Raw genomic sequence first — 11,143 nt, 5'->3', positions numbered from 1 at the left:
GAAAAAATCAATCGTGAGACCATAAACGGTAAAATAATCAAGTCGGTTCCATAACGTGATAATTGTTCGTTTTGCTTTAGAGTTTTTGCGTTTCGCATGTATTGATTGGTGCAATTTGGTTTGCGGTTTATTGGTGTTTAATTTAAGTTTGATTTAGTCTTAGTTTGTTCATTTCACGGTTTTCTTTTTAATTTAGTTGATGTTCAATGTTAGATAGTTATAGTTTGTTTTTTCGCTCTCTAGATTCGAGCCTCTTCGATCACTTGTTGTATCAATTGCGAACGTTTTCTTTTAAAAAAACGTTTTCATTTCTACAAGAGTTTGCGTTAATTTTGCAGAAAAAAAATTTAAAAATAAAATAAAAATAAAACGGCATCTAACTTAGTTGTTGAAAATTGACTAGCATATTTTGTAAATTTACCATTACGTTACCTTTTTATTTATTTAGGAGATCATGATTGCAAAAAACAGAGTAATAAGGTAACACTATATAACACAGGTAGAGTCAGAAGCACTTACCTCTATCGCCCACCCTGTTTCCATATCTCACTCCTTTTATTTTCTTCACTTCATTTCAGCAATTTTTTGTCACCTCTACGCCCACATTAATCGGATAATGAATGATTCAAACACACCTCCATACAAAAGCCGAAGAGATAATCCCTCTTTTTCATCAACATTACTCGACGTTATCTATCGATCAATCGACGAAAAACAGACTACCGAAAACCGATTTCCACCTGATAAACGAACCACAAACAATGCCGATTCAATTGAAGTAACCGTTAGCCAAAATTCATCTACCGCTAACTCATTCTACTTCAGTTCAACAATTAGTTCATCATCTGTTAAGGAGACGATATACGGATTTCCAGCTAGACCAAAACCTATACGTACAAGCAGTTATAATAATGATAATGATGGTGATGATGATTATGAACGTGTAGAGATGAACAGAATTGTGTACTCTCAACATAACGAGAGTAAAAATTGTGAAATCAAAACGAAATCGAGAGCGATGAAGTTGTACGGTTACCTGAAGAAAGGAAATCAACCGAATTCACCAGGAGGTCGGTTAGCGAGCTTTTTAATTTCGTTATTTAGTACGGCAAACGGAAGGAAATCGAAGATGACGTCACCGTGTATTGGAGGTTTTGATGACGCGATTGTGCATACGGATCGGAAGCCTAATTTTTCAACGTCGTCATCAGCGACGTCGTTTTCGCGATCGTGTTTGAGTAAAACGCCGTCGTCGAGAGGTAAGGTAGCGAAAAGGTCGGTTAGGTTTTATCCGGCTAGTGATTCACTGCCACGTGGACGGAAATCGGTACATAGAGATAAAGCTAATTCACCTGATGTTAAATTTGGGGCGAATTTAGTTACGGGGAGAAATGCAACTACTAGAAATTTGTTGAAGAATTATCAGAAGAAAGTTGAATATGTATTTGATTCGATTAAAAATAATGTTAACGTTAATGGTGAAAGTGAAAGTGATAATGATGATGCTAGTTACGCAAGTTCTGATCTGTTTGAGTTGGATCATCATCTTACGGATATTGGAATTGGTTCTTGTATGCAAGAGTTGCCATTGTATGAAACAACTAGCGTCGATGTAAACCGAGCCATTGCTAATGGTCTTTCGCAATTATAATTTTTGATCGAAATTATCATACATTTTAACTGTTTTTGAGTGCAAATTTAATCACACATTAATTATTTTAAATTAGAAGTTGATATAATCTAGCCTTGTAGTTGTATTTCTTATAATTAAAAATTTTATTTTTCATTTTTTCAATTAGTATATACAGTATACGAAAAAGATTCATGAAAGCTGATTTTTATTTTCAAGTAAAAGACAAGTAAAATATTGAAAAAATTACGCCGTTGGTACCTATAGTTTGTTCACATTTGCATCATAACACCCAAACTTTTATTTTTTCGTAGTTGGTACCTTATTTTGCTTAACTATTATGGTTGGCACCTCAACCCAACTGTCGTCAAAATTTAATGGTTAACCTCTCATATTATACAGTCATAAAAGAACAAGGGCTACTAATGTAATACAGTAAAAGTTTAGGGATTTTTCTTGAAAAAAACTGCATGTGGTTAGAATTTTTTTTCATAAAGTTGGAAAATGTGTACGAGAAGATTTGTAGCTGGTGAACAAAAACATTGAAAGCAAACAATCAAAAACTCTAAAAATTCATCAAATCAAACAAATTAAAAATTGAAAGAAAAGAGCAAACCCTACTAATATGTGTCTTTTGAGAGAGACAGAACCATAGATTTAGTGAAATCGATGGGTTTACTGCATTTAAAATCATCCAAACTTTGTGAAGGACTATATCGGCCACCAGAAAAAGTCCACTACTGCACAACCATCTTCATCCCAATTTAGGTATATCTCACCAACCTAAAACTCCAATTTTACCCGTCAGTTATGTTGTTACGGCACATGTTGCTATGACCACTCTCTCTCATCACCGATATTTAAAGCCGCCACCACCTATTCCTTTGGTCACGATGATGATTCTAAAACACCAGCAACGTACGAAGATGATGATTGATATTAGTTTCTGAATAATTTTAATGGATTATAGTCTGCGAATGATTTTAGAGGATAGTAGATAATAGTCTCTGTATATAATACGGAGTATTATAATGGATGAGTGTCAATGGTTTATCCATTTGATGGTAGCGATCGATGGGTGTAAATTTGATCAACTAGAAGTTTCTTGTAATTAAATATAAAAGTGCATTTTTATTTATATTTTTTTTTTATAGTTTGTTGGTGGTTAATTACACATCCAGTTTAACCAGATTCATCTTTTTAGGAAAGTCCCTAAACTTTAATGTATTACACTAGTAGCTCTTGTTCTTTTATGACCGTATAATATGAGGGGTTAACTACTAAATTTTGACATCGGTTGCGTTGGGTGTCAACTATGATAGTTAAGCAAACCTGAGGTACCAACTACGCAAAAATAAAAGTTTAGGTGTTATGATGCAAATGTGAACAAACCACAGATACCAACGGCGTAATTTTTTCTAAAATATTCTTTATAAACAATATTATTATTATTATTATTATTATTATTATTATTATTATTATTATTATTATTATTATTATTATTTCTCTATTTATTTATATATTTAATGTTGTATTTATATATAATTTAATGATATAAGTGAAAAAAAAAAATTCACCTTTTCCCTATATAAATAAAAAGTAATGTCCTAACGCTTTTCTATATGATAAAGACCGGCTAAATGCTACATTTAATCACAAAAGAGAATGTTTTTATGTGAATATCAAAAAAGATTAGTCATCGAGTTTATCAAAATTGTTGGTTAGTTTCAATGATTTTCTTAGTTGTTTCATGAGAAGTGGAGAAGTGTTTTTCCTTTTATAATTTAGCTGAAAGTAGGAAGTAAGAAAACTGGACGAGTGATGTCACTGTTCAGTTTAACGTGGAACACTTTTTCAAGAGTTAAGGTGCATCTCTTTATCTTTTGTTCAAGACGTTTCTTTTTTAAAAACATTTTCGATTTTATAGAAGTTTCATTATTTCGGGAAAAAAAGAAGAAGAAAGAGCTAAGAGGTCATTAGCCACTCTCCCATGCTCAATATTAATGCTCCGTATTAAATACTCCGTAATATTTAAAAAAGTAAATAAATTTGATAAAACTAGAACAATAACATTTAGAATTATATAAAATAAAATTTTCATTAATAAGAAAATAATATAAAAGTCCCTAAAAGTTATATATTACACTCCTTTAAAGTTCACGTTTCACCAAAAGATGTTCCACATGGACGGATTGAAGTTATTTAGCAAGTTGATGAACAATAGAGTTGAATTAAGTAGGTTTTTTTTTTTTTTTTTTTTTTTTTTTTTTTTTTTTTTTTTTTTTTTGAAAGGCAATGTTAGTGGTTAGAGTTAATTCACGAAAATCCCCCCCCCCTCCCCCCCGAGACTCGAACCCTTGGTCTCCTCGAACACCATGTTAACATGGTGACCAATGAGGCAAAGCCCCATTGGCATTGAATTAAGTAGGTTAATCGTCGTCGTTTGATCCTGACCCTATGCATGTCAAATTTAAATGCCGTACGACGCAACATCTTAATCCAAAGGATGCCTGGTAACCCGTTTAATCTCTTGAATATAGATATAGAAAATGAAATTAAATTAAATGGATATTGATATGGATATAGATGAACAAACATTAATGAATATGAATTTTCAATCACCCAGTCAATATCTAATCAATATCCAATCCATTGTCATATACAATCTTATGTAATTTTAACACAGTTTATGCATGTGTAATCAGCAATTATTTTCGGCAGCGAAGCGCATCGACAATACCCTTGTTATATGATCAAGCGTATTTTCGTGACCCGACTGTGATCCGCTTTCCAGTCATATTCTTGAGGGCAAGTGTTGGTTGAGTAGTTGGGGATTAGATGTCCGTTCTCCGGTCCGGATACCGTGAATAACCTAGTTAGAGTTGAGAATTTCAAAGGGGTGGCACACAACCAAGCCGGATGTATTCGACTCCGGTAGGGACCGAGTGAGTGAGTTTAGTGAGTTGACTAGTGAGTGTTTGTCTAGAGAGAGAAAGTGTTAGCTCTCTTAAATGTGACTTATCATGTGTCTCAGACTCAGAGTATCTTTACTGAGATTGACAGTAGTATATTTATGACCATGTTGACGTGTCGTTCCTTATTGGGTTGACCTGCATTGGTAATTGGGCCTAAGCCTTTTAGGTCTTATTCATTGAGTTTATGTGGCATGATGTTGACACGTGTGCGCACTACCATTTGTAACGACCCGACTTTTTTGACTTGCTTTTGTGCCTTGTATTTTAGCGAAACTGCGTATCTGTGCGTACTGTGTTACTTTATACTCTGGAAACTTGATATACGTGGTTTACTTCCAATTATATGTTAAAACGTGCCTTAGAGTACGTAGGATGCTTAACTTGTCCATTGGATGCTTTATAACCGTTAGTGTTACTTGCCGTTACGGATAAACCGCGGACTGCGCGCACGTTTGACTTTTGTCGGAACCGGAATATTTGGGCAGCGAAATATTAATTATTATTTTATAATAATAATTAATTGGGCCCTTGGATGCTTAATTTTATTTATTTAATTGCTAAAGCCCAATAGTTAGTCTTGTTGGACTTTCTACCTTGTTGGGCTCAAGCCCACCCTACTCTAGCTAGTGACCCAATTAATTAGCCCAAGTATTATTACTAGTAGCCCATAATAATAAATAAATAAATAAATAAGTAATTAGTGAGTCATACTAGCATAATGGATAAGGATTATCAACTTTGTCACATGGAATTCTGGCATAAGGACACACTTTAGTCAACCATTATCCAAAAAGCAAAGTGGTGTCTCCCTCCCCCCTACCCAAAACCCACGGCCACCAAGGCCTTGTCTATGTCATCAATCCTTGTCATTTCATTTGCCTATAAATACTAGCCATTTACCTCCCATTTTACACTTGATCATTTTGGTTTTTCACACACTTGTTCTTTCTTTCTTTCCTTACTTATAAGTTTTCTTTTTCTTCCTCTTTTCTTAATCATTTTCGTGACCTTCATCATCATTCTTAAAGAGATCAAGTTCCTTGTAGCTTTGATCTTGCTTATATCTTGTTGATTCAAGCATGAATCCTTCAAGAACATTGAAGATTCAAGCTTTCTAGCTTTGAATCTTCACCAACTTTGTAGATTCATCTTTCTTTTACTTTAATCTTGTTATTTTATGATAAAGATTCAAACTTTTGTTTGTAATCTTCATGCATCTTCAAGATCCAAGCTTTATGCATCAAGATCTTCAAGAACAATTAAGATGCAAGTTTTCTAGCTTGAATCTTCATATCTTTTTGTTAGAACCAAGTTCTTTTTGCTTTGATCATGTTGTTTTGTGAAAAAGATTCAAACTTTTGTTTGTAATCTTCATGTATCTTCAAGATCCAAGCTTTATGCTTCAAGATCTTCAAGAACACTTAAAGGTTCAAGCTTTCTAGCTTTGTGACCTTATAAATTGTGTGAAAGGGATCCAAGCTCTCTAGCTTAGGGTTCCATCACCTCTTTTGACTTGGATTGTGCTTATACTTGTTGAATTGATGTAAAGTTTGTAGCTTTAGTTGTTATTGTGAATTGAAATTATGTTAAGACTAAGGATATGATGTAACCTTGGTTCATCATCCATCTAAGACTCATGAATGAGTTGTGTTCTTACTTGGTCTTAACATATTGTGTATTGATGGTGAATCTTGGTCAAAAGTGATGCTAAACTATCAACGAGTTGTACACTTGAAGCTACAAGCATCAAGGATGAGAACCGTGATGAGCATCAAGCACCAAGAACCCCACCGGAGCACTTGTCCACTGATTTTCGTATCTGATCAGACCACCTGGGCTACTGGAAAGTTGATTTTCAGTTAGTTCGGTTCGATTAGATGATTTTCGGTGTAGGCCTCGTCTTAATCCGAGTTACGGTTTAGGATTTATGGCCCTCCGATAGTCACTACACCCTATTAACGTTGTGCTGAAATTTCTGACCTACTCGCACTTAAACCGTCGCCACGGTCAAACGAAGACGAGTTAGGTTCTGAAAATTGGTCAGAGGTTAGGGAACTCATATACGGACCCATAGCCACTGACTATGTGTCTTTTCAATTTACGTAGAGGCCGTAGCAGCTGACCGAAGTCAGCCTATTGTTTCGATCTCTATTCTCGTCGAACTTACTTAACTTTTATGAATGATAATGATGATGATGATGATGACACTTAAACTTATTTTATGCACTATTAGAATTTATAAAAACAACCTACTAACCTAGTAACCTTTGATTTAGGTTGACGACCTTTCGGACCGACTTACTACTTGCGTACTTTCATTACCGACTTTACCGCTTTTATCACTGTGAATTATAACATCCCTTTTTACTTTAACTATTTTGGGACTGAGAATACATGCGCTTTTTACGTTTTACATACTAGGCACGAGTACTTAAACTTTATATGTGTGTGGGTTATACAACGGCATAAACATTCCCCTTAGCACGGTAACGTTTAGTCATTGGTTTTTGAACCGGTGAACGCGAATCTTAAATATGGATCCATAGGGTTTGACATCCCCACTCGGGCTAGTCGCGCTAGCATTTAACGGGTGTTTAATACTTCGTGAACATACGCACTCGCCAAGTGTACTTTCAGGGGGTTATAAACGTTAAGTCTAGTTACCGGGTGCCCACGGTTATACATATAATTTTCATACTGTTTTGATACACTGTTTGCAGCACTGAAATATCGTGGCCTATCTTACATTACTATTACAACTTAAACTATAGCTCACCAACATTCGTGTTGACTTTTTAAGGGTGTATTTCTCTGGTGCCTAGAGGTTTATTGCTTCCGTTGTTACACTTGCTCTCATGCTGTTATTGAATTGCTGTTATGGACCTACTGTACTAGTTATCCGCTGCATTACTAGAGATGTCTCAAATTATGAAACCTATGTTTTGCATTCGTAAACTCATGTTATTTTGGAACAATGGTTTGTAATAAGTCTTATGACATGTTATCTTTGTAAAACGTTATCTTTTTAATGAATGCAAATCGGTTTTCAAACAGCATATAGTGTTTGACCTTGTGATGATCTTGTTGTTGATGATCCGTACACGATGGTTTTGTGCGGGGCGTCACACCATTGGTAGGGCTTGTATGACGTCATTTCTTTGTATTGGGCTTACGTGTGAACACTGCTGTCTTCAGTGAGACGTGAGCACGTCACTGACTACTGCCGTATTTGGTCATACTGACGAGGATCCGTATGCCGGTAATGATATACTTAGTATCTTTACTCTTGCTACTGTAAGGATCGTGCCGACAATGATATACTTAGTATTTTTACTCTTGCTACTGTAAGGATTGTATAGCCCAAACACATTGTCCTGCAATATAAGTCCAAGAGTCCATCCTTATTCTAAAATCAATTAGTGATAGAATGACTTTCCCTTATATAAGGATCATACATTTGTTTTGTTACATGACCGATTTGGGACTCTCGTTTTCACCCCAAAAAATCACTCCTCAAACCTAAGTCACCCAATCTTAGGCCTCCCTCCAACGATAGTCCAGATCCAACCTTTACCGTCGCTGACTCGGAACTCTCAACCTGGATGGAGGATACGGAGATTTCGATACAAGGCACCAGGATCAACTCATTATTTCCAGGTTGCGCCACGTCGCTGCGTGCGCTTAGGGGTGCGACCATTGCGCCGTTCACCACATCGGGCTATAGCCTAGCTCTGCTACCAGTTGTAAGGATCGTATAGCCCAAACATGTGACGATCGCTCCAAATCCATATGGACGAACACGTCATTCATCGATTTCATTGCGAGGTATTTGACCTCTATATGATACGTTTTGTAAACATTGCATTCTTTTGAAAAGGCACACCATAAATGAATATTTAATTCAAAGGTTTTCAACATCTGATGATTTCTACATAAAGACAATCACCGTAAATAATAGTTTACAATAGTACTTCCGTTGACAATGCAGTCAAAATAAGATACATGGTGATGATTTGGTGAATGCAACGTTTCCTTGAAAAATATGCTATGTAAGACTCCATGCACATAGCTTGTCTAACATATAAGCAAACAGCGGAAGACTTCTAGGGAACCTGAGAATAAACATGCTAACAAGTGTCAACACAAAGGTTAGTGAGTTCATAGTTTTAATGTTTTGCATAATCTGTACGTAAAGGTGGATCACAAGATTTCAGTTGTTTCATCTAGAAACGTTTATCAAAATATTCTACAAGATTGAGCACCCTGGTAACTAAACTTAACGAATATATAATTTATACCCTTTGTATAATCATCTTAATAATACACGCAAACCAACGTGTACGCTTCTCAAATAGCATACGTCCGTTAAAAGGCTAGTGCTCTAGCTCGGACGGGGATATCAAGCCCTATGGATCCATATACTACTACTCGCGCCCACCAGTTCTTATAACTGGCAGTTACTAGTTACCAAAGCTAAGAGATTTTCGGTTCAAACTCAGTGTAGAATTTAGTATGTACTTGTATCCATTGCGTTTAAAATAAAGTGCATGTATTCTCAGCCCAAAAATATATATTGCAAAAGCAATTAAAAACGGAGCAAATGAAACTCACCTTAGCAGCACATAAAGTCGTTCACCGAAATGTGGCCAAAACTCGAAATACCAAATAACCGTTGATCTCAACCTAGAGAACATATGTTGGTCAATAAATGTCTATCAAGCTAGGTCAGGTCATAGTGTATCACAATCCTAATGCTCGAGATCGACATACAAAAGTTATCAAAAGTCATTTCAAAAAGTCAATTTGACTCAATACTATAGTTGAATGATCATGTCAATCGAAACATTTTAACATTTCATATAGTTTCCCAATTCTTGTAAAATTAAACTATAGTTTTTATAAGGCTTTAAAATATGATAAAACAATCAGTTTTGACAATTGCTCAACAAGACGAGACGTGACTTATATAAAAATTCACTTACTCGATTAGTAATATTTGAAAATTCAATTTATCAATCTTATAAACAAGTTGTTTAAATATCAATTGCAGATTCAAAAGCAATTTCAATTACTGTTTATCATAATTCAGTTGACCATATCTTTAAATTCGTTCACCGAAATTACGCGATTTCTAAATGAAAAGTTATTGATTTTTCGCCAGCTTTCAAAAACATGCACATCATAAACCTTTTATCAGTAATATATGTATTTAATTCGTAATTCATCATAAACTGTTTAATGACGAAATTTAGCATACAAGCATGCATAAACATATATACTCGAGCACTAGTCAGGGATACACTATTAATATATAAAAGTTAAGATATGAATGCTCACGTATCAATATTGAGATTCAATATTGCAGGAAAGTACGTAGACGCAACGGATATGATAAACGCTAGGTTGACCTCCGAGCTATACCTCTGAACCATACCCATAACCTCCATAGCTACAACCCATAATTTCCTTAGCTCTATTACTCTCAAAAAATACGTTTGAAATAACTCGCTCGTACCCTTGTCGTAGTATTCTATGTATAATACTAATAATATCACTCCTAATAATACTAATACTAATACTAATTACTAATACTAATAATAATAACAATAATAAGATTAATAATAATAATAATAATAATAATAATAATAATAATAATAATAATAATAATAATAATAATAATAATAATAATAATATAAATAAGTAAATGATTACGGAGTATATGAAAATGAATGAGACCGGAGCAGAATTCGATCATTTTATAGAACCTGGCCTCACCAACCCTGCCATGCGATCGCATGGCTTGAAGGGGTAAATCCCATGCGATCGCATGGGTGCCCATGACAGCTCACATGTTTTTGTTTCATAGCTCGTCGACATATTATTAAATTATATATAATTTATTTAATTTATATAATTAATTATATATTATATTATATTCACGTGCATAGTTGACTAGTAATTTTTGGTCCGATGACTCGTACGTTGTCACTCGACTTATGTCCCGGTTCCGGTTTCTCGAATGCATTTTCGTACACTTAGAAAACTAGTACTTTTCGTTACGCGACGTGTACCTTTATCAAAAATTAAACTTAATCATTGATAAACTATGTCACTCAAAGTGTAGCTTTAATCAATTAAGTGTTTTGGTTATTTGCTTCTATAAATCATCGTCTCGTAGTATATACATATACATATATACATTTTTTTATTTTGAAATAGTGTTTTACTGTAGCAACTAGTGATTTTCGAAAACACTGTAGCTTTTCGGGTACTGTAGCAATTCGAAAATACTGTAGCAAATTAGTGTTTTACTGGTTCATCTTAAACGCTTTAGTTAACTTATCTACATATCAATCGAATCAATAAACGAATGTTACTATCGTTTACTAAATAACTTGAAATTATATATATGTATGCACATTAAGTTATATATATATTGTTCGCGAATCGTCGAGAACAGTCAAAGAATAATTGATTACATGAATATAGTTCCAAAAATTTCGTGACTCAACATTACAGACTTTGCTTATCGTGTCAA

General features: G+C 34.5%; 1 protein-coding gene across 1 annotated transcript; it reads left to right on the top strand.

The window, feature by feature from the left end:
- Positions 1-549: 549 nt before the first annotated feature.
- LOC139866674 (protein BIG GRAIN 1-like B) lies at positions 550-1,651 on the top strand. The gene has a single exon (XM_071854967.1). It carries the CDS (start codon positions 617-619, stop codon positions 1,649-1,651), a length of 1,035 nt encoding a protein of 344 aa, XP_071711068.1. The 5' UTR covers positions 550-616.
- The last annotated feature ends 9,492 nt before the right edge of the window (positions 1,652-11,143 follow it).

Source organism: Rutidosis leptorrhynchoides, chromosome 9, assembly GCF_046630445.1.
Source record: "Rutidosis leptorrhynchoides isolate AG116_Rl617_1_P2 chromosome 9, CSIRO_AGI_Rlap_v1, whole genome shotgun sequence".
NCBI lineage: Eukaryota > Viridiplantae > Streptophyta > Magnoliopsida > Asterales > Asteraceae > Rutidosis > Rutidosis leptorrhynchoides.
The sequence above is the reverse complement of the archived record's forward strand: the minus strand, read 5'-3'. Positions and strand labels throughout refer to the sequence as shown.